The sequence below is a fragment of the Myotis daubentonii genome, chromosome 9 (assembly GCF_963259705.1).
Source record: "Myotis daubentonii chromosome 9, mMyoDau2.1, whole genome shotgun sequence".
NCBI classification, from domain to species: Eukaryota; Metazoa; Chordata; class Mammalia; order Chiroptera; family Vespertilionidae; genus Myotis; species Myotis daubentonii.
This window is the reverse complement of record NC_081848.1, coordinates 4,857,531-4,880,862: the sequence shown is the minus strand read 5'-3', so window position 1 is coordinate 4,880,862 and position 23,332 is coordinate 4,857,531. Positions and strand designations below refer to the sequence as shown.

Genomic DNA, 23,332 nt, shown 5'->3' with positions numbered 1-23,332 from the left:
GCAGACGGCACCGCACGTGCCAGGCTCCTTACCCTCATCCTCCCGGTCCGGGAGCTGCTGGCTCCCCGTGAGCGAGGCCTGGCTGAGGACAGCATCGGACATGCGGGCAGAGCTCAGCGCCTTCCCAGCCACGAGGCTCATCCCGGGCAAGTCGTCCAGCTGCACCTGCAGGAGCGACAGCAAAAGGGGTAAGGACGCCACACACAGTGGCCCTCAGAGAGCCCCCCCACCAGCAGCACCCAGACCCCGCCCCCTGAGTGCCATTGGGGGGAGGTTGCAGCAGCCACCCTGGGGAGGGGGTTGTGGGAGGGCAGGACCCCCACACCTACATGGCTTCCCAAACCAGGTTTCGACCTATCACCATCACCACCACCACCGAGTCTGATTCAGGACAGCGCTGCCCAACAGCACGGAGGCAGATGTCCCCTTACGCTGTCCAACACCCACACCAGCCACAGGGCTACCAAGCACCCGAGGTGACTGCAGCGATGGAGGAACTACGGTGTAACTTCATTTTAACCACATCTGACCAGGCCTGGCTGCAGGGAAGTTGCTCCTGCACTACATGCTGCCATGCACTGCCTGGGAGAGCCCAGCATCGCTGAGCCAGGGGCGCCGGAGGAGCGAGTTCGTGGCTGCCAGCAAGCCAGCTAGGAGCCTTGGGGCTCATCTGCTGGGCCTGAGTTTAGACTGTGTGGGGAGAAGTTTAATAACCAAGACCAGGGAACAGGGGGCAGCTACTGGTTCCTCAGCAGGACGTTGGAACGCAGATTCTGCTGGATTAAGGCCTGGCTGTTGGGGCGATTCAGAGACCAGCTTCCCTGGTGCAGAGATGGCCTCTGGGAGGAAGCGAAGCGGGAATGGGGGTGCGCCCATAGGACTAAGTTCTGCTTTCAAGTTGGCAGCAGTTGGGGACCAACATACATAGGCATCGTCGCTGTTCTGGATCGTGTGGTGTCTCTGCAGTGTCCGGGGCCTGTGGTGCTCGCCACCCGGGGGGCGTGCCGGGTACCCAAGCCCATTATGATCTGGCAGCTCCATGGCTGGTCCTGAAGAGCTTCCCTCCATGCAGCTCCCTCTGACAGACTCTGAGGAGACAGAGCCAACAGGTCAGCAGACCTCGCGTCCCTCCAGCACTGGGACGCCTGTCAAAACGTCCTGCAGGGACCCGGGCAGCGGGAGGCCCGCCTGTGCGCTGACTGCTCCCCTGGCCGCTGGGCCTGGCGCGGGAAGGAGCCTGACCAGCCCTCCCACCCGAGTCCTGCGGCCAGCACGGCCTCCTTACGGAGGAGAAGACCCACATGCTGACGTTCTGTCACACCGAACCGTGACTTTGTCTTCATTTCTGTTGACAGTGCTGCTCTCAAACCTACGTGCACATGAGAGCGTTCCTGGAGCCTCAGACCCCCTATGGGGAGCAGGGCCATTCTGTGGGCGCCGTCTCCCCTTCGCTTCGCTGACTCCCGCTCAGCGCCCACCACGCCCTCTCCTCTGCCTCTCAAACTGCTGCTCCCAACCCTTCGATCGCTCCTCTACTCTTTCCACTCCTACCGTGACCCACACGTACTCTGCAATACCATCTGTTTTCACGGCTTCACCGGCACTGCCTCTGTGCTAAGAACCGCTGGTGCCCCTCCAGGCGCCAGAGCCACAGCTCCAACTACTTACTGGACATCCAGCAAACACCGCACCCGTCAGTGTCTCATCCCCACAACCAGCTCCCCTTTCAGAGACCTGTGTTCTGTGCCCGTTCTCCTGACCTGGGTGTGAGCTCCTTGCTTCCTCACTCCTGGTTCCACAGCGACGTGAGGGTAAAGGACCTACCCCTGCAGCGTCGGCCAGGGCAGCCCCTTTCCTTCCGATCACACTGCTTCCTTCGAAGCCCTCTTGCCTGTGTTACTACCACAGCCTCTTAGCCACCCTCTGCCACGAGCCTACAAAGATGACTTTCTCAAGGGCAGCCCGAAGACCTCATTTTCATGGCTTCCAGCCCATCTTCCCGCGAGCACACTACCCTCCCTGACACTCTAAGTCTAGTCACACGGGCCCACCCAACACTTCCCACCATTCACAGCTCCACGTTTGCTCCCGCTGCTCCTCCCCCTGGAATGCTGGGTTCTTCCACTTCCCTCCCTGCCATCCAGGTCAACTCGCCCTATCTCATCTGTCTCAGATGTTAGCATCTCTGTGAAATCTCCCCCTTCAAATAGAAGTTGGTCCTTTCTTCCTTCAAGTGTCAGAAGACTCTACTAAACTCTGAGTACTCTAACGTAAGTCCTGGCACCAGGTTCAGCTGTGACTTGTCTCCATCAGTCACTAGGACCGTGAGTTCTCTGAGGACAAGAACTGTACCTTCTGACTGCCTGGGAGCCTCCTGGGCCCAGCCCTGTTCTCACCCAGTAGGTCTTTAGTAATTTCCTCCTTGGCTGGCATTAATAAATGCTCTCTTAACCCGGGTTATGGTCCCGTCAGGGTCATAATCCCAATAAACTGGGATTTGGAAAGGAAGAGGAGGTCAGGCGGCATATTCCTTCGTGACCAGGAAAGCTCTCATCCGTCACACCTCTGTCCCCACACAGACAAACACAGACAAACACCAGGGAAGGTGACAGACCCTCCTGGTGGCACTATTGGCTCCATCCTTAAGGGTCTGGCGCTTGAGCAGGTTTTGTTCGCTTGGTTGTTTTCTTTGGGTTAAAGCTCTTTGGCACGTAGCTCCTGATGAACTGTACCCTGGCAAGACCAGGTTTTAAAAACTTTTACATAGGAAACAGCCCTAGTGCCGTCTGTACCACTCCAATAGCTACTCAAATAATGAAAGTGAAGCGTCCTGTTAAGTGCTGGGTGAAGGGCCAGGTCTCTGTACTGGAATGGTCTCCTATAGTGATCAAGGTCAGACCTGGGCTTAGGGGCTCAGGCAGAATGGGGAGGGAGGGGACTAACTGGCGTGCACATGGATGGCAACACAAAAGATTCTGGGCACAAATGAGAGGAGGGCGAGCTTCTCAATGACAAAGGTGAAAACAAGTGAGAAACCTTCTGAAAGTTCTGTGAACAAAGAGGTCAGAGGAATAGCCAGATGTCAGCTCTTTCACTACTGAATGCTAAAGCCAGCAGAGAGGGGAAGATAGAGAGCCTACACCAGGACGTGCTCCCCATCCTCCCACAGCCCAGTTCCTCAGGAACACAGCTCACGTGCTGGCCCCAGGGCCAAACAACCACCACTGGCAGGAAGTGGCGCAGCGATGGCTTGTGGAGCGAGGAACTGGCTCTCTGGTCTGCCCTGCCAAGAGGCTACACAGACAGCTGCTTCTTACCTTTTCAAGCTATTTTCTTTTTTTGTTAATCCTCACCCGAGGACATTTGTTTCATTGGTTTTTAGAGAGAGCGGGGGTGGGGGGAGTAGGAAGACAGGGAGAGTCGGGGTGGGGGAGAGAAACATTGAAGTGCGACACATCCATCAGTTGCCTCCTGCATGTGCCCCTATTAGGGCCGGGGATCGAACCTACAACCCAGGCACATGCCCTTGACCAGAATTGAAGCCATGACCCTTTGGTTCTCGGCCCAACTCCCTAACCACTGAGCACACCGGACAGAGCTCAGAATATTTTCTGATGCCTGCACTCTTGTCTTTGATCGCTAGCACCATCCATTCAGTCCCTCGGGGTTCTTTTTCATAGAATTGAATGCAAATCTCATCCGTCTCACCTTTGTCCCCACACAGACAAACGGAGCTCTCCCTTAAAGATCTCTGAAGGGTCCTTGTCACACACGAGATGTGTAAGCCCTGCTTCTTGATATTCAGCGCCCACCCCCCCCCCCCAACCCCGCGCCGCCCGCTTCCAGAGGCCTCAGTGTTTGTCTGTCTGATGTGTGTGCTAAGTCTCCCCTCTCTCCCCTCCATTCTTTTGAATTTATTTTTATTCCTGAAAATGAGGTTCCTACAAACCCAAGCATGCACCCTCCTTTGGCCCTGCCTTTGGAAGATCGCATGGACCCTTACCTCCTCGTCTGCTGTCTTCCTAGCCTTCAGGTCCGGTGCCAACATACCCGAGTGCCACTGAGACAGAGCTAGTGCTTGATGAAGCAGGCAACGGGCCCTCCGGACTCCACAGCCCAGAGCTCATGAGCACAAGCTCTGGGGTCAGGAAGCCGCGGCTGGAGCCCTGCCTTCACTGGGTCCTGAGGTGTGGGCCTCAGCTCCCCAGGCATGTAAGCGCAGAGCTGTGAAGACCACGTTACTCACACTCATTTCAGGGACCTTAGTTCGGAGGGGGAAGGGCTTACTGCGCCAGTTGACAAAAACAAAGAAACTGATTTATCACAGAAACCTACTTCTACAATTACAGAGACAATTTTCCCATGTAGAAGTGAACAAATGAGCTAATGAAGCTTTAATTTCCAGAGAAGGGGCTTCTGGTTTAGCAGAGACAAATAGGAGTTAAACACTAGATGACACCGGAGTTGGGTAACAAACCAGGGTGTTGTCCACTCAAATGTCAATCTAACCCATGGGTCGAAGGTCCGGAAGGCCTAGCATCCACTGCCTGGCAGGGCTGCTTATAGAGGGTGTAGAATGGGAGGCAGGGAGGCATGGAGGAGAGAAGATTAGGCTAGGGCAGTGGTTCTCAACCTTCCTAAAGTCACGACCCTTTAATACAATTCCTCATGTTGTGGTGACCCCCAACCATAACATTATTTTTGTTGCTACTTCATAAACTGTAATTTTGCTACTGTTATGAATCATAATGTAAATATCTGATATGCACGATGTATTTTCATTGTTACAAATTGAACATAATTAAAGCATAGTGATTAATCACAAAAACAGATAGAGAGAAACCAAGATGGCGGCATAGGTTAACACCGGAGTTTGCTGCCTCGAACAACCACTTCAAAAATACAACTAAAAGACGGAACGGACATCATCCAGAACCACAGGAAGGCTGGCTGAGTGGAAGCTCTACAACTAGGAGGAAAAAGAAAAGCATACCAAGATTCAGAGGAGGCGCAGTGCGGAAGTAAAATACTAAGGTGCGGAGATGCATGCGGAGTGGGCTGGCGGCTGAGGGCACGGTTGTCGTTTTCAATCAGGAGGGAGTCTCAGGCTCTGAGCTCCAGTTCCGGGCGAGTCTCTAGGGACCCAGACTCATACGGGAGAAGCGGGACTGTCTGGCATTGGTTGGAACTCAGGGCAGCTTTCTCTCCAAGGGGCTTGCAGTGATTACCGGGACATTGAAAAGCAGAGCCTCTGAGGGCAGGACTGAGAGCAGCCATAACTGCTAGCCCCGCCCTGTTGATCCCGTGGGACCCGCCCCGCCCAAGCCCTGCAGGGAGGCTTTTGCTGGATAGCCTCAGGCAAAGGCTAGATTAGCACCTCCCTAGAGAGCCAGGAGCCAGGAAACCCAGAGGTCAGAGTGGGACCATCCAGTTTGCAGCTCCGTGGAACCATAAAGGATACACTCAGGGAGCAGACTCAGTGAGCACCAAAGCCCCATTGAAGCAAGTCTTGCCCCAGAAGGGTGTCTGCAGCACTGAAGTTCTCCCACTGCAGACACAGCGGATTCTCACAGCCAATTGGCCTAGAGGTCAATTTCTCCCAGTGATACCTACAACAATCAAGGCTTAACTACAACAAGACTGTGCACAAAGACCACAAGGGGGTACACCAAGAGTGTCCTCCTCAGGTAATTGGGGAGGCTGAACCACTGGGCCCTATAGGACACTTAGCACAGAAAACCACTTTATCAACACAGGGAAGCATAAAAAATGCAGAGACAAAGAAAAAGGACACAAATGACGGAAATGGAGGAAAGCAAACTACTGGATATAGAGTTCAAAACCACACTTTTAAGGATTTTCAAGAATTTTCTAGAAACTGCCAATAGACTTAATGAGATCTACAAGAAATCTAATGAGACCCTCGATGTTGTGATAAAGGACAAACTAGAAATTAAGCATACACTGACTGAAATAAAGAATATTATACAGACACCCAACAGCAGACTAGAGGATTGCAAGAATCAAGTCAATGATTTGAAATACGAAGAAGCAAAAAACACCCAACTGGAAAAGCAAAATGAAAAAAGAATCCGAAAATATGAAGATAGTGTAAGGAGCCTCTGGGACAGCTTCAAGCGTACCAACATCCGAATAATAGGGGTGCCAGAAGAAGAGAGCAAGATATTGAAAACCTATTTGAAGAAATCATGGCAGAAAACTTCCCTACCTGGTGAAAGAAATAGACTTACAAGTCCAGGAAGTGCAGAGAACCCCAAACAAAAGGAATCCAAAGAGGACCACACCGAGACACATCATAATTAAATGCCAAGAGCAAAAGACAAAGAGAGAAACTTAAAAGCAGCAAGAGAAAGAAAGTCAGTTACCTACAAGGGAGTACCCATACTACTGTCAGCTGATTTCTCAACAGAAACTTTGCAGGCCAGAAGGGAGTGACAAGAAATATTCAAAGTGATGAATACCAAGAACCTACAACCAAGATTACTTTATCCAGCAAAGCTATCATTCAGAATTGAAGGTCAGATAAAGAGCTTCACAGATAAGGAAAAGCTAAAGGAGTTCATCACCACCAAACCAGTATTATATGGAATGCTGAAAGGTATCCTTTAAGAAGAGGAAGAAGAAGAAGAAAAAGGTAAAGATACAAATTATGAACAACAAATACACATCTATCAACAAGTGAATCTGAAAATCAAGTGAATAATCTGATGAACAGAATGAACTGGTGATTATAATAGAATCAGGGGCATAGAAAGGGAGTGGACTGGCTATTCTTGTGGGGGAAAGGGGTGAGGGGGATGCAGGAAGAGACTGGACAAAAATCGTGCACCTATGGATGAGGACAGTGGGTGGGGAGTGAGGGCGGAGGGTGGGGCGGGAACTGGGAGGAGGGGAGTTATGGGGGGGAAAAAGAGGAACAAATGTAATAATCTGAACAATTAAGATTTAATTAAAAAAAATGAAAAATAAAAAAGATAAGCCTACATTCTATTTCTAGAGGGCAGTTAGGGAGACTACGGGCAGCATGGGGCATTCAAACCAGCCTTCCGCTCGCTGCCTGCTTGGTGCCCCACAGTGCCTAGCTTCACACTGACTGGCAGCAAGCAGACACAAAGGAAACAGGTGCCCACAGACACTGATAGGAGGGCATTTAATTTTCCTCAGCTATCCAGGGATCCCTGTTCACCTACACTTTAGACTTATTTTAGAAAGATTGCCCTCGATCTGCTTTATTATAATCCTAGTCATGCTTTGCTTAACAACAGGAATACGTTCCGAGAAGCCTGTCGGTAGGTGATTTTGTTGTGGGAACATCAAGTGCACTTACAGCAACCTAGATCATACAGCCTCCTATGCACCTGGGCTGTCTGGTTCAGCCTGCTGCTCCGAGGCTGCAACCTGCCCACATTACTTGCTGAATTTGCAATGCACTGTGCTAGGACATATGACAGCGATGACCTGACTGGGCAATAGGGCCTTCTCAGCTGTACTATAATCTACTGGGACCACCATCAGGTAACCGCTGACCGAAACGCCGTCAAGTGGCACATGACCGACTGCACCTCTGACAGCTCGCTTGATAGCACTTCATGTTGAAGCTGTTTAGGAGCTGTCTCCCCTCCCCCACCCTCACCCCCGCCAGGTTTAAGCTCCCGGGGGGCAGGCTCTTCAGCTTTGCACCCCTGCATCCCACGCAGCACCCATAGCCCGTGTATGCAGCCCAGTCATTCCAGTCTTGCTGAACTTCTGTGCATGGGAACAACAGATCAGGTGCTTGGGGACGAGCGTGTAACTATGCAGAGGTTGAGGTATCAGTAAAGGAAACAGCAAGCATCGCCCCTGTGCAAAGCGTGAACAGGTCGAGTGTGAGCTTCCCTCCTGGCCTGCAGGTGGTGGAGGGAAGGTCAGCACCCTTTCCTGACAGAAGTGACAGCAGTGCCTGCCAGTTCTTGGTGATGTGAAACAGCTCTCACGTTTTTAAAAGGATGGAAGGAATCATGTCAGGCTGAAGCAGGGAGATGGTGGGGCCTCAGCAGTCCTGTTGCCAAAGGAACCAGAGCAGGCATCCCAGGTGGTTGTGAAGAGAAATGAGCAGCTGAGGCGGAAGCCCAGAGCAGAGCAGCTACGAACACAATCCCAGGCTCCTTCTCTGGGGATGTTTAGCTGAGCATCCCTAACTACACAGGTGAAGGCTGGGAGGAGAGGTCTGTCCTCAGAGTGAGCTTGTGCTGTTCACAGCAAGAACAATGGGGACTTCCGGGATCAGCGGGTGTTTTTAAACACCAAGGGGTGTTAACTCCGAAGCAGACCAGGCTTCCTTGGACCATGAGCTTCTCTAGTGCGTTACTTGCTATGCTGAATTCCAATGCACACAGCAATGACCTGTGGCTTTATTCGTTAGAGATCATTGTATATGTGGTTCCAAAAGTCACAAACCAGGAGCAGATGTCAGAAAAAGGTGACAAGAATTCAAGCAGAAAAAGGCATAGTCTGTGGCTGCATTAAAAAGTGGGTAGAGCCAAAACCGGTTTGGCTCAGTGGATAGAGCGTCAGCCTGCAGACTGAGAGGTCCCAGGTTCGATTCCGGTCAAGGGCATGTACCTGGGTTGCGGGCACATCCCTGGTGGGGGATGTGCAGGAGGCAGCTGATCGATGTTTCTCTCTCATCGATGTTTCTAATTCTCTCTATCTCTCTCCCTTCCTCTCTGTGAAAAATCAATAAAATATATTAAAAAAAAAAAAGTGGGTAGAAAGAAGGAAGAAAACCCCTATAATCCACGGGCAGGAGCTAAGGCTGCAGCTTCTAGAAAAGCTCCCACCAAAGATCAGGAAAAAATATGAGCAAAAGAGGGCTTGGGGCAGGGCAGGGGGGCGGGGGCGGGGGAGATTCCTGCAGAGCTGCCCATGAGGCACCGAGGACAGGGCGTGCTGAGCTGAAACCTGCTGAAATGCGCTCACTGCTGCTCTCTCCTCTTTCCCAGAAACAGGAGAGGCATTTGTGGGGGACACTGGTAGAGATGGGGTTAGATGTGAGAAGGTAGGGAGGAGGAGGAAGTGGGAGAGGTAATGAGAGTGACTCAGCAGGAAAAGAAGGAGAGATCTGTCACAAGAATTACAAGCCTGGAGCTCAGGCCTGAGATTCGGAAGGAGGGGTGACTGATGGCAGCGGATTTAAACTGGCAGGAGAGCCGAGCAGGACGCCACCCCCTCCTGGCACACTGTGGCTGGGTCTGGGCCCTGCTCTGGATTTTAGGAAGCTTCTGCCTTAGTTTTGCCAGTTCCCTCATGTGCACTGCACTTCAAGATATGCCGCACCACTCTCACCCACTGGTCTTTCCTCATGCTTCTCCCCAAAACCCATGGCAGAGCCATCTTCACCCATCACACCCAATTCAAATGCCGCTTACTTACTACCGGCTGAGCACCAATTCCTCTGGCTGGGAACTACTCTGCCCCTCCCGTACTACCACACCTGCACCTGGTACCAACACAGGCAAGCTCAAGAAAGGGGTTCCTCTGACAGGCATGGGGCACAGGTGAACCCAAGCCCTCCAGCCTTTCTATAAGGAGGAGTCAGACCGGAGGGAAAATAAAGAAAATTAGAGGGAATTTTTGAACAAAAAAATCTCAAAAGGTGTTTAATACGTGGCAATCTAGGGTGGGGGAGTGGGTGTGCACACGTTAGCTCCAGCTTTGCTCTTCCCCGGGCCCTGCCAGGAGGCACCTGCTATTGTGAGCTGATGGTACCTGGTTCAGATGCCACCTACTAGTTGTTGACCTTGGGGGCAAAGTACTTAATTTGTGCCTCAGTTGTCTCATTGATACAATGGGGATGATGAGAGTTATTACCATACTAGAGGTCCGGTGCACAAAAATTTGTGCACTCAAGGGGGCCCCTCAGCCTGGCCTATGACCTCTTGCAGTCTGGGACCCCTTGGAGCATGTCCACCTGCTGGCTTAGGCCTGCTCCCTGGGGGATCGGACCCAGGCTGGCAGTCAGACATCCCTCTGGCAGCCCGGTAGCCCTCGGGGGATGTCCACTTGCCAACAGGGAGCAGACCTAAGCTGCAGTCGGACATCCTTAGTGCTGCTGAGGAGGCAGAAGAGGCTCCCGCCACCACCGCTGTGCTGGCAGCCATCAGTCTGGCTTGTGGCTGAGCAGAGCTCCTCCTGTGGGAGTGCACTGACCACCAGGGGGCAGCTCCTGCATTGAGCATCTGCCCCCTGGTGGTCAGTGTGTGTCATAGTGACCAGTCATTCCCAGTTATTCTGCTGTTAGGGTCAGTTTGCATATTACCCTTTTATTATATAGAATAGAGGCCTGGTGCACGGGTGGTGGCTGACTGGTTTGCCCTGAAGGGTGTCCTGGATCAGGGTGGGGGTCCCGCTGGGGTGTCTGGCCAGCCTGGGTGAGGGGCCGATGGCTGTTTTCAGGCTGGCCAAAGCCCCTTCAGGGTAGGGGTCTCCGCTGTGGTGACTGGCCAGTCTGGGTGAGGGGCTGATGGCTGTTTTCAGACTGACCAAGCCCCCTGGTAACCGAAGCTCCCAGCCTTTCTTTTTTTTTTATTCGCTCCAGCTCCGTGGCCATGGCGACTGGAAGCAGGTATCTGGGGTTTATTTATCTTCTATAATTGAAACTTTGTTGCTTTGAGTGGAGCTCAGAGCCAGCTGGGAAGCTTGGCTTCTTCCATCATTGGGGCAACCAAGCCTCCTGCTTGCTCCAGTTCTGTGGCTGCTGGCCACCATCTTGGTTGGGTTAATTTGCATATAGTCGCTCTGATTGGGTGGGAGTGGCTTAAGGCATAGTGAAGGTATGGTCAATTTGCATGTTTGTCTATTATTAGGTAAGATAGGGTTGTTGGGAGGATTAAATTCATTTATATGTGAGTAGCTGCTGGTGCCTGGCACACGGAAAACCCTATAGAAAAGCTCGTTTACACTCACACAGGAAGCTTTTCCGCAGCACCCTCATACCACCTCCCTGCCCGAACACTCCCAGGGACAGGAAGCTCCGGGCTGCTGAGGCGAGAACGTTCTTACACAGTCTTCCAGGGAGTTAACATTTGCTGCGACTTCTCTTTCGATCTTGGTTCTGCCCCATAATATGAACCCAGAAAAGTCAAATCCCTTCTTCCGCCTGAGAGTATGATCACTCTCCTTAGCTTATTTCCCCCAATACTGAACACCCCCAGGTGTGTCAGCCATTCCACATACGGCCTGGCCTGGCCTGAAACCCCGCACCACCTCCACACAGCAGCCGCCCGGCCAGGGCGCCCCTCGGCAGGATGGCATCAGACTGTTCAGAGGCCCCGGATTTTCCTGGTGTTTTACTCGACCATGTGTCCCTCCCTATTGGTGCCTATGAGCCAGCCTGAGGCACCAAGCTTTTCCACACACAATGGAGAGCCAGGTCTTCCCCCTGCCATGTGCCATGGGACCTCATGCTCCTATGAGCTGAGTTTTGTGTGCTGACTTTAGAAGACAGAGCTGGAGATGCAGGCAGCTCCAAGAAGGGAAGGATATAGGAAATGCTTGGTTTCAGAATTGTATATTTTATGGGCAAACTCATTTTTCATGATCTGTGATGATAGAATGGATATTGGTCCAGATTTTGTTTAGGATATTATGATGCTAATGGAATAACATTTTCTGAGCATAACCTATTGATGGTAATATTTTTTTAAATATTTTTTTAATTGATTTTTTACAGAGAGGAAGGGAGAGAGATAGTTAGAAACATCGATCAGCTGCCTCTTGCACACTCCCTACTGGAGATGTGCCCGCAACCAAGGTACATGCCCTTGACCGGAATCAAACCTGGGACCCTTCAGTCCACAGGCCGATGCTCTATCCACTGAGCCAAACCAGTTACGGCAATTGATGGTAATATTAATCTTCCTCAGAATAAAAATGAATGCACGCATTCATTATACAATGAGACAAAATGAGATGACATGGCCCCTTAAGATGCTGTAAAAGTCTGCATTTATTAATGAAATGATCAGAGTAATAATGCCTCCCCCCGACCCCCCACACACGCACGCACGCACATATATGCATGTTTTAATCTTCCCAAATACCCTGCAAAGCACCATGCTCCTCCTGCCGCTTTCTCACAGGGAGGAGGAGAACCACGTGAGGGCGTAAGGGACAAGGTCATGGTTTCATGGCAGAGGCAAGTCCAGAACCGCGGTGCTTTGACTCCTGGTCCAATGCTATTTATACTGAATCCTATTTCTTACCACTGGCTGGCTTTTTCTATCGCAGAAGTTAAAGTTGACTAGTTGGAAGAAAGTCAAGAAATTCTAAAAGCTAAAAAACATGGTATGAATATGGAAAATAGACAATATATCTTATTGACTATTCTACCACTGTCTTATTTTGAAAATGACTCCTTACCCACCAATACCCACTTCCTACATGCTTCTCCCTCAGAAGGTCCTGAAGGTCTTCCCAGGCATTCTTTTTGTCTTAGGAACAGAGTACTAGCTGGAAAAAGATAACATTACTAAGTTAATTGAATTGGGGCAGATTAGCCCAGAACTTTTACTTTGAAGGGACTCTTACCTCGGCTGGTCACCTTATTTCTACTGAATGCAGCAGTTGGCTGATGTTGGTATGGATGTATCCCCAATTCCTGTGCGTGGCTCACAGTTCCTAGTAAAGACTCAGGGTCCCCAGGTCCACCAGTACTCAAGAGGAGAGAGCTGTCATGGCAACCTTTGGTCAATGCACTTGAACTCTGCCTGTCTGGAAAGACGTCCTTGGCTGCCACGCAGGAGCACTCCTCCTCCATGCTCTCGGGATGCGGGAGTGCCGGCTGCTGAGCATAGCCCTGGGGAGGGCTGTTTGAGGAAACCTGGGAGATACATTCTTGAGCTCTGATCTGCAGAAGATGCTGGGGGCTGGTGTGGCGGTGGTGATACGAGTCAGCATTTTGATACGGTAAAGCCTGGTGCTCTGTCATACTCTGTCCTGCAAGATTGGGAGCCAGACTCCCAGCATCCCCTTGGTTCATATGTCTAAACAGTTCTTGATACTCCTGCTGCTGCTGCTGCCGCTGCTGCTGCTGCCTCTTAATGAGCTGTGCAAACTCTGCTGGGGGCAGCCGAATGTCCGAGTGGCCTGCGAGCGAATGCCGGGGGGAGAGCAGTCCTTGGAGGATGTGGGGTACCTGCTGGTGTCTCGTGTAGTCTGGCGGCGTGGGGGACAGCAGGGCCTGCTGTAGTGCTGACGTGGGATAGGGAGGTGGCTGCTGATGTGCACTGGGAGGGAAGGTGGGGAATTGGTCAAGTGGAGGGACTTTCAGGGCGTGGGCTGGAGGGAACCCCACTCCTGCTGAAGGGCTGTAGCTGCTGGGGGAACCCCGGGACTGGTCCGCAAACAGATGAGGGTGTAAATGCGCCTGGTCGTAGTTAGCAGGGGAGAACCGATTCACGTTCAAGCTGCAGACACAAAAGCAAGTGAGTACCAGGCATCCATGTAACAAGAGCACGCTACTCCCCAGAGAACGGAAAACGGCGCCTGTCAGGAGCGAGTGCATGGACAGGGAACTGCGGAGTGACAGGGAAGGGGGTGCAGCACCACCCTGCATCACTCACCCAGTGGCGCCCCAGACTTGGGGCAGTGTGTGTGTGACAGCCCAGCTCTAGGCTGAAGGGAGTAACTATCTTACATCACCGGAGCTCCTAAGAAGTGCCAATCTTTCAGAATATGAGAGAGGGAGAGGGAAGGAACCCTCAGAGAACAGACAAGGGAAACGGGCACTTTTATCTAATAGGCCATTTTTTCCTGGCAGACAACAGTAAGATAGCTTTGTCATTTTCCTCCACTGTCTCATTAGCATTTTGAGCCCCTATTTGGTCAATAAATAGGTTTCAAGTTCACCCCAAAGCCACCGCCTTGATTTAGAGGGAGTGGAAGGAGCACGACCACCAGACTCCTCCCTGCTCCCTCCCTCCCCCCTCCTGGATCACCTGGATGGCTCACTGGGTGACCTAGGTAGCCTTACCTGTGGGCTTCTGCGCTGTCAGCACTCAGCTGCTTGGACAAGGGTCGATGCCCGTAGCTGAAGGTGGCCAGCAGGTTGGCACGGTGCTGCATCTGGATCTGACTGGCACTGGGGCTGATGGAGGTGCCCCGCCCCACGGAGCCTGCAGCTGCCCCCGGCATGTTGCTGAGCACGCCGCCAGGCTCCTGCACTTGGATGGTCACCTGCTGTGGCTGGGTGGGCTGCTGCAGGCCCAGGCAGGTGAGCGCCACGCTGGGAGGAGGAGAGCAGTTCTCAGGCTGCTGTGGGAAGACTGCACTGCGGGAGGGTAAGCCCTGGAACTGGGAGGGAGATGCAGCACCTAGAGAGAGAGAAGCCTCAGTGACCAAACGCCCAGGTGGCCTGCTGGCTGCAGATGACCGAACGCCACCCACAGCTCTGCTCCTTACACTTCGCTGTGCACGAGGCTCATCTGTTCAGACTCCTGGGCCCCACCCACAGCAACCTGATTCAGCAGGTCAGGGAGGGGGCCCATGGCTCTGTATTTTTACAGAAACTTGGTCCATCACCCGGCCAATGTGGCTCAGTGGTTAAGCGTTGACTTATGAACCAGGAGGTCAGGGTTTGAGTCCCGGTCAGGGCACATGCCTGGGTTGCAGGCTTGATCCCCAGTGTGGGGTGTACAGGAGGCAGCCAATCGATGATTCTCTCTCGTCACTGATGTTTCTATCTCTCTCTCTCAATTCCTCTACCTTCCTCTCTGAAATCAATAAAAATATATTAAAAAAAAAAAAAGACAGTTGGTTCATGGATTGTTCTTTGGGTAGCTCTGTTTAGAGCAGTGTTTCTCAAATTCTAATGTGCACACCAATGGCCCAGGGGTCTTGCTAAAGTGCAGACGCTGGTCTAGCAGCTCTGGGATGGGGCCCAGGATTCTGCCTTTCCTGCCGATGCAGCTGGTCAGGGAACCCTGCTCTGAGTAGGAAGAACAGAGTTCAGACTCTTCAGGGGACCCAGACTGTGTGGCGCTACTGAAGAGATCGCCAGTTTGGAATATTAACTCCTCACAGCGCTGGTCTCCAAAGATCCTCTCGTTGGGGTGCACTCGTGTTCACCTCCATCGAAACACCCACGAGAGGGTCCCCATATACGAGGAGAAACCAACAGGCCCGGCAACAAGGAAGGCTCTGGCAGCAGCTTTTTAGTTGGTAGAGGTGGAGGGTGTTTTATTAAAAATACGAACAGTTAATCCTTACCGAGAGCTATGTAGTGCCAGGCTGTTCCAAGTGCATATGTTGGTTCATTAAATACTAATTCTATTTTCCATTTGAGAAAGCCGAGGCAAGCTGAAATTAAGTGACTTGACTCAGGTGTCACCACTAAGGATTCAAACCAAGGCAGGCTGGCTCCAGAGCCCACACCTTAAATGCTGCTATTCTGCCATTCAAGTCAACAGCGCGTGGCATTCACACTGGGATCCATTTGCTACATGTGGCTCACCGGCTCAGGCCGGCTGCCGGCACTCACCATGGGGCTGGCCCACACTCATCGGGGGAGGGCTGCTACTGGGCTGTCTGAAGAGGTGGTTGTTGGGGTGGTTGGGGGGTGGGCTTGAAGGCTGAATCCTTAACCTTAAAAAAAACCACAAAAACAGGTAAATAAATCCCTGAGGTGCCACCAGAACCTTGAAGTGAGCTTCAGTCATAGGATCCACCTCAGCAGAAACTATGTTTTGAGTGCTGATAAGCCTCCAGGCTAGAAAAACATACAAGATCCACCCACCACAGCCTCCTTACAACCTACCCACGAATTATGTTACTGGACTTTCCCGACAAAGAGGCAGAGCCTGTGGGCCTGTGTCTGGCTCCTGTATTAGATGTCACATGACTTTGTTCACGTGGCTGAGATAGTGAAGTGGCACAGGAAGCCAGGAAGCCAGGAAGGCTGCTGGGATTGAAACTGGCTTCTCTGCTCTTCAAATAGTTTCTTCCAAGATGGAAGCCAAAGTCAGTCAGAATCTCCCCTATGAGTCAGGCTAGAGAGACAATGGCTTAGGCATGAAGCAAAGCGATGGATGCCTTACCTCTGCAGCTGGTGGGTGAGGAGGGCTGGCTGGCTGTCACATGCGGCCTGAAGGGGCGGGGAGGGCTGCGGAGGGCAGATGGAATCCTAAAACACGGGGAAGGTGGAGAAGGACTGTGAGCCCAAAGAGGAACATGAGCTATTCTCAGGAAGGAAACGGAGAGCTACCTGTCCCTGAGACTTAGGCTTTTGTGGCTCATGGAAAAGTCTGACTACCTTTACCCAAACATGCCAACCATAAACAGAACTCAACTCCATTTTGCCCTACATGATCTCCTCCAAAATTCACAGGCAAACCAGTCATCCTGAGAGCACAGTCCGAACCCGCTGGGAGCGCGGAGGGAGGCCTACTTGAATCTGCTGCTGGAGGATCTGGTGGTGCTGCTCCTGCTGGTACAGCATGTGCTGCTGCTGGGTCTTCTCCAGGGCTCTCTCATCGATCTGCCCCCCGTACAGCTTCCGCAGCTGCTCACACTCCTGAAGGGAAAGCAGTTCATATGGGCGGGATGTAGCCAGGCCCACCCCAGCAGTGACGTGAGTAGGTGCACATCTGCCCAAAGGTCTCACAGCAGAAAGAGCCAGGCGAGAACAGTGCCCTTGAGCGCTCACCCCGTCCCATAGGCATTTATGTACTCAATATGTACATAGTCACACCCTGCTCTGCATGGACCAATGCAGACACCAAGGACGGGCTGTGCACAAGTGGAAGTGTCCAGTGTGAAATCTGTGTACAAAGAACATGCCACTCAAAGTGTGGTCATGAGAAGGCAGAAAGGAAACTGGCCTGTGAAAGCCTTCCTTCCTCTGAGAGCACCATTCTGTACCAACTGGAGATTGTGCCAGGTGGCAGCCATGCCAAGCAAGCTCCCACAAGACCCAGTGCCCATTCCAAGAGGAATGCCAGGGCTGCTCCCAAGTACTTTCCCTGGTGTTTCCCACTGAAACCCAAGCCCAGAAGCAAGTCCTCTCCAGTGAACTACAGGACAGGAGGGGCAGACAGTCCCTTCATGGGGCAAGCGAGGCTGATGCTGGGGAAAGCTGTACCTAACAAGCAAGCAAAGAGCAGGAGGCTATGGCCCTGGACCTAGCCAATGGCAGCACTGCTGACAGGAGGGCAGAAGCGGTCTCTGCTGCCATGCTTCTCCAGCGATGTCCACATCTCTCCATTACCTGCTGCAACTGTTTGATGCTGCTGCTGTTGCCCATTTTTTCCAGGTGGGCTTTAAAGGCCTGGATGCTGGCAGCCCCATCTGAGAACCGGCGCACAGGGGAGAACCGCTCCGTAGGGAGGTGCAGGGTGTTGGAGTCCTTGTAGGTAGAGCTGAATACACGGGAAGAGAAGGTCAAGGCTAGGACCTGGGTTCTGAGCAAATCACCTGGGGATGTGTTCCCACGACGAGCACCAAGACGCTGTTGCCATGTGGGCCCCAGCCTGTTCCCTTTCCCAGGGTCCAGGCCCGTCTTCCGTTCCCACTTACCATAGGCTGGCGTCACTGCCAGAGGGGAGGCCCTATCCTGGGATCAAACACACCCAGTTCTTATCACTACGCCAGGAAGGAGAGAAGAGCTGCGAGTGATCCCGAAGGCCAAGCTGCGAGGAACTCTTCTGGTTTAGCATCCTATCTCTATCTAGTGCCTTTAGAAACCTGTGTGGTGCAAAGCTGCCCCTGAGCAGTAAGGAAGGAAACTACAGTCAGCTTTGTGGTCCACGGTCAGGCCTGGAAACCACAGGTTCTGTGCTAGAAAATGGGGGCAGCTTTGACGTCTCCCCAGATGGAGACAGCACATTTTTAAGGAATGTGGCCCTGAAGGATGTACATGCCTGGCCAGCGCACACTGTGAAACGCACTGCTCAGAGCAACCGCACCTCTCGTCTCCTAAGGAAAGAGCACCCATGTGGGTTACCTTCAAAATCCACTGACCGATCAGAGCAGTCAGAACCGTACAGGAAGAACAGCTATGGATAAGGAATGCCTGGGACAGCACCAGGGCTAGAGGCTAACACCTGTACCTGTTACTGAACCAGAAAGAGATGTTTGTGGGGAAGCAGATAAAAGACTGCCCAAGCAGCATTCCAGCAGCCACGGAAGGGTCAGGGTTCATGTCCAGGGCAGGGATGGCAGCACAGTGAACTGAGGGGTGAAATGAGGCACCACCTGCCCAGGTACTCATTCTGGACTGAAGCAGAACCCAGGCTAAGGAAGCAGGTTAACAAGCAAGTTCAAATGCAGTGCCACAGGGAGGGGGAGGAGTCTCGTGACTGTGCAGAGGGGTCAAGAGTTCCGGCAGCAGGTGAACGCCCTTGACCCCCTTCTAGGGATGACTTCTGTTTCGGACTCTGCCTGAAGCCTGCACAGCAGTGCGCTAATGAAACGAGCCGCATGGATGTTTGTTTCAGTAACACAGAGACAAACACTTTGGGCAGACGCACTCCGGAAACGGCGATCCTGAAAGCTGTGTTCAGGGGCATTCCCTCCATCCTTCCCAGTTCTGTTTCTACTTCAGGTGTTTGGAGTTAAAGCAAGCCAATACTACGTCCTCCTAAAATGTTTCTCTTACGCTTTCAATATTAGTGACAATGGACACGTTTCTGATTCACTCAGAAAGCTGTGTTCTTCAATTCAGTCCATCTGCACAACCCCCGTTCTCGCCATCGAAGCCACCTCCCAGGGCCAGTGGCTCCTGGCTCTTCCAGAAGCGCAGGCTGTGGACGCCGACCAGCGGGTCAGCCCGGCAGAGGTGCCAGGGAAGCAGTCTGGCTGTGCTGCTCACTTGGAAGCACGAATAGGACCAACGGCGCTGTTTTGATCAGGAGTCCCATTCAAACCCACACCGCTTCCCTGAGGCTCTGTTCCCACTACACTTCCAAACCGGACTGGTTCACCCCCTGCATGAAACCCAGCTTGTGCCAGGTTTTAAAAAAGAATTACACTCAGAAACTTAAAAAATTCTAAATTACACACTTTCAAGTTAAAAAGGTCGATCAGGCTCCTCTTTTGTCTCAATGTGGCTTTTCATCTATTATCCCCCAGAGGAAAAAGATGCTGTTCGTGATTTTCTCCAGAAGAATAAGGAAAATTCAATAACTATCTAGGCCACCCATTCTAAGTGTTTTATGCCCTTGAAAAGTTCCCATTTCCCCCTGAAGACTAATTTCAGTCTCTTGTGTTGCCATATTGTCACAGTATCCCCACCAAGGCATGCTGAGTTTGCATAAATGTCCCACCTCACACAATCTGCCACTCATAAAGCATTCATTTCAACTCAGACTGGCTTGACCACAGGAAACCTGACGGCAGGCAGGCAGATCCCAGCAGGGAAGGCCTACGTGGTCCTCCTTTATAACAAAAGCAAACAGGACCCAGTCTGTGGTAAAGGTGACTAGGGAGGCGTGCCAATCTCTGTGTCTCTCTGATAACAATACCTCCCGAGCACTTTGAAGTAAACAAGGATGCCAAAGGGCTCAGCTAAACAACAGACCCCGACGAGGCTGCAGAATTCATTGTCAGGCAGGGAGGAGGGGAAGACAGAAACAAGGAGAAACACAGGTGGAGGGGCTGTTAGGTAAGTGTGGAGCTCAGGGTCATGAAGTAATCGTAGGAAATTTACGGGGTGGAAAGGCAGCTCTCCAACAATCACTCAAGTACAAGGTAGGTCCTGAGAAATTTTCCTTAGGAAAATACTTTCTGTGTCATAGGAGTTTCTTTTGAGAATCATCATTCCTGCTACTCCTAACAGACTATTTTTTTTTACTAAGCTATCCGCGGTCATTTGCAAAAGCTTATCTCCCTTCTTTCAGAGTTCCAACGTGGCACTAGTCATGTCTCATCCTGCTCAGAGTTCACCTGTCTCTGCTGATTACATCAATGCCCAATGGGGAACTAGTCACAATAAAAACACTGTCAAGCTTGCCAGTGTGAACTGGTTGCAGGATGTAATAGCAGCACAGTTATAAACTTAATTTCCTTGAAATCTGACTGCTTTTCAACCTTCCCAAGTAAGAATGCTTTTCACTGTCCTCTCAAAAAGATGATAATAAAATAAGCTCTAGGAATTTAGGGTGGCTTTGAGAGTGTGATCCATGAGTTTGGGTATGTTCTCAGCTAGGTTTTTAGCAGTCAAGGTATTCACAGAAGACAATCACTCCAATCTGGCCAAGGGCCATTCCTCTTGCTGGCAGGCTTACTTGGATTCAATTTTGTCAGGTTTTCTCGGCCAGCTATGGTTGTTTCTTTTTATTTTTTCAAGAGAATGAGCTATCCATGTGACAGAGCCCCAGTAAAGAACTTGCCATCAGAATACTGCCTGAATGACTGCTTGAAGAGGATGCAGTGCCCGCGCCACCACTCACAAAGGGCCGTGTCCTCCTCTGTATCCTGGCTCACTGCTCAGTGGTAACACGGTAAGAAATGCTCATTCTTTTGAGGGCAATGTGTTATTAAAGGTCAACCCTATTAATATGGCTACACATCCTCTCATTTCCAGGTGGCCCTCTGAGAGCTTCACCTTCTTGCAGGTTTCAAGTTCAATTTCATCTGTGAGTCAACATCTAGAATCACAAGAATCAATGCAGACAATACACGTGCCTACGAGGCAATGGGAAAGAAGAATCCTATGTTGCTCTGTGCACTGCGTAGTGCACGGAGCTGAGAAGACGTAGTTCAGGATGCTATTTAAAGCCTCGATGCCAGTCACCAACACTAGCCAGAAGGGTGCCTGTCCGATGAGCCTCAAGGAGCTCACATAGCTCATGTGGCTACTCACCGATGCTGATCAGGTACCAGGTGAGGGGGCCAGACCCGGGAACGGAAAGGCTGCTGTCCTAGCTGACGTTGTAGGTCCGGTGGGATTTCGGCCGTAGGGTTGGTCATGGCCAGTGTATGCCTTTTGGACCTATTTGCCAAGTACCTGCAACAAGCAGGAGCACATTTCATAGTAAAAAAAAACAGCCAGGACTACTCCTCAGCAAGAAGCATTAGAAGTTAATGTAAAGCACTCTGGGTGGAATCGTGCCGGAGCTCTGAAAGGGCTCCATGGCGAACAGATCCCTGCGGGAGGAGTGAGGCACGTCCAACGCCAGCAGAAGCTGCTGACCGCTGGCGTGGCAGACCTGGGGCCTGCGAGCAGCCATGGAAGAGGAGAGCAGAGGCAGCTACAGAGAAGAATGATTTTCCTTCCACTCGACAGAAGAATCTTTTCCCTACTTATTAATTTTATTCTTCTTTTCCCCTCCAAGTTTCAAAAAATATAAGAGAAAATAAGCACTAAGGACCGTTCCTAGAGATGAGCCAAGGGAGATATTCAGAAGGTCCCCATGTCTCCGACCCCTGGTCCCCAGGTTTTGAGCCGGTCCTCACTCCAAGTCTCAGAAAACATGGCTTTCCATTCAGGGAGAACAAACTCAAACCTCCCTCCCCCGGGCCCCAGACTGTATGTCAGCCACCAGGGAAGAGACTGATATTGTTCCCTGGGAATCAACCTCTCTAGAGCACAAGAAGTGAAACCACAAGAAATGTTTAGAATTCATTTTGTGGGGAAAATGCAAGATAAGAAAACAGAAGTTTCAAAGGCGGAAGAGTTGACGAGCTGCTGCCTTTAATCTGAAGATATTGGTCCCCTTCATCTGGTTAAGCATTATTCCTTTTTGTCTCAAAACAAACAGGCATATTATCCTTTAAATGTTGGTCTAAAGAAGAAAAAAAGGTAGGGCAGAAGGAAGTGAGTCCAAGAGGAAGACATAAAATGAAACACTGCCATCTAATTAAAGCAGCCAGGCAGTTACGCTTCCTAGTTCTCTTACCACACCAGCAGGACCCATTTACAATTCCACAGACTGTTATCAGCAAACTACAGAAACAACAAAATCAAGAGGGGAAAAAAGTTACAACTGTCCTTCTACTGGCTAAGCTGTGGGAGGCGCTGACCCGCTTGCCAACACCCCTGTTCTCCTCTCCCTCCACAGGGACTGGCTTCTGTTAGAACTGCACTCTCAGGAGCCAGCAACCATCAGGCTCTTAAAAAGTGCTCTTGTTTCATTCCTAACTACTTCGCCCACTTAAGATAAAACAGTTAACAGACTATAATTAATGGTATGTAAACTTGCAAAAGAGTAAGCCATTAGTGGTTTAATATCCATTTGATAAAGACACCTAAAGTTCCCCCCAAGAGCCTATGAAAACTATTTTATTTCAACTTCCCTCAAGGGAAAAACATATAATCTTGAGGAACACCTATATTTCTGGGAAAATACATGCTGAATTCTGGTCAAACCCCACTCCCCAGAAAATAAGAATGACAACTCCCACAAGGGGGCATGGGTGGAGCTGAGGTAAATGAACAGCACGGTGTGCCTGACGGTCACTGCTGTTTTCTGTGGACTAGGCATCGCTCAACAAGGTTCTGCAAACCAGAGCCGTTTGCATCTGTCACTGGCCCGAACCGCATACTCTTTTCAAGCGAACAGTGCCAGAGGCATTCATTCTCCCAGAAAGGAGTGTCCAGGCCAGAGGTCCACGGCTAGCCTAGCTAGGGTCACTGTCATCCCAAACCTCCAATTCCTGTTCGGGAAACAGTCCAGGGCAGATAGGAGCAGGCGTAGTGCCTTGTGACACTATGAGCTGCACTGTGAAGGCAGGTGACAAGGAAGGTCGGAGGGAGGGAGGGAAGCGTTCTTATGGTTCCTGCTGTCACTCGGGACTTCCAATGGCGTTTACAGAAATGAAATTTTCTGGGGAGTCTTCTGTTCCTTCTAGGTGGGGGGAACATGCCACCTGGCTTGAGCAGAGACCACACAAATGCTGAAGCTATACTGTACCCTCCTCGGACAGAGGCGACCTTTCGCTGGTTGCAGGTGAGCCTGCCAGACGCCACATTACCTCTGCACAGCTTCCTGATCTGGCTCCCCGTCCGAGCTCTCCTCGTCCACAGGGGTAACTGCTGGCACTGCCTGGCAGAGACAGAAAGGACAGGCTCAGGCTCTGCTGCTTCTGCAATAGCTCTCATTCTGGAAACTGCCTAGGGAGTGGTCTTCCATTCGTTTTCTTACTCACACAACGTTTCATAGGACCCCTGGGCTACACACAACTTTCAGATACCTTTCTATTTTTCCATTTTTACCTTGTTCAGGTGATTTTACTTTGGATTTCTTCCTCTGATTCATCTTCATTCATTCATTTATTTACCCAACAAATAGAATACCTTCGACGTTCCAGGATAAAATGTAGTTCTGGCCCTCATTTT

The 23,332-nt window shown here is 51.3% G+C and overlaps 1 protein-coding gene across 5 annotated transcripts in view; it reads right to left on the bottom strand.

Annotated features, from left to right (window-relative positions):
• The window catches only part of SIK3 (SIK family kinase 3), a 299,150-nt gene that overhangs the window by 5,532 nt on the left and 270,286 nt on the right, over nucleotides 1-23,332 (bottom strand). The window contains exons 14-23 of one of the 5 annotated variants that reach the window (XM_059707773.1): nucleotides 22,969-23,039; nucleotides 20,858-21,001; nucleotides 17,264-17,414; nucleotides 16,445-16,570; nucleotides 16,095-16,180; nucleotides 15,539-15,642; nucleotides 14,033-14,372; nucleotides 12,589-13,286; nucleotides 925-1,088; nucleotides 33-165 (exon numbers count right to left, since the gene is read on the bottom strand). In XM_059707773.1, the coding sequence (XP_059563756.1) occupies nucleotides 33-165; nucleotides 925-1,088; nucleotides 12,589-13,286; nucleotides 14,033-14,372; nucleotides 15,539-15,642; nucleotides 16,095-16,180; nucleotides 16,445-16,570; nucleotides 17,264-17,414; nucleotides 20,858-21,001; nucleotides 22,969-23,039 (2,017 nt within the window). Of the gene's footprint in view, nucleotides 1-32; nucleotides 166-924; nucleotides 1,089-12,588; nucleotides 13,467-13,504; nucleotides 13,725-14,032; nucleotides 14,373-15,538; nucleotides 15,643-16,094; nucleotides 16,181-16,444; nucleotides 16,571-17,263; nucleotides 17,415-20,857; nucleotides 21,002-22,968; nucleotides 23,040-23,332 lie in introns of those variants that run through there. The other 4 variants (XM_059707771.1, XM_059707774.1, XM_059707772.1 and 1 more) reach the window with 4 other exon arrangements.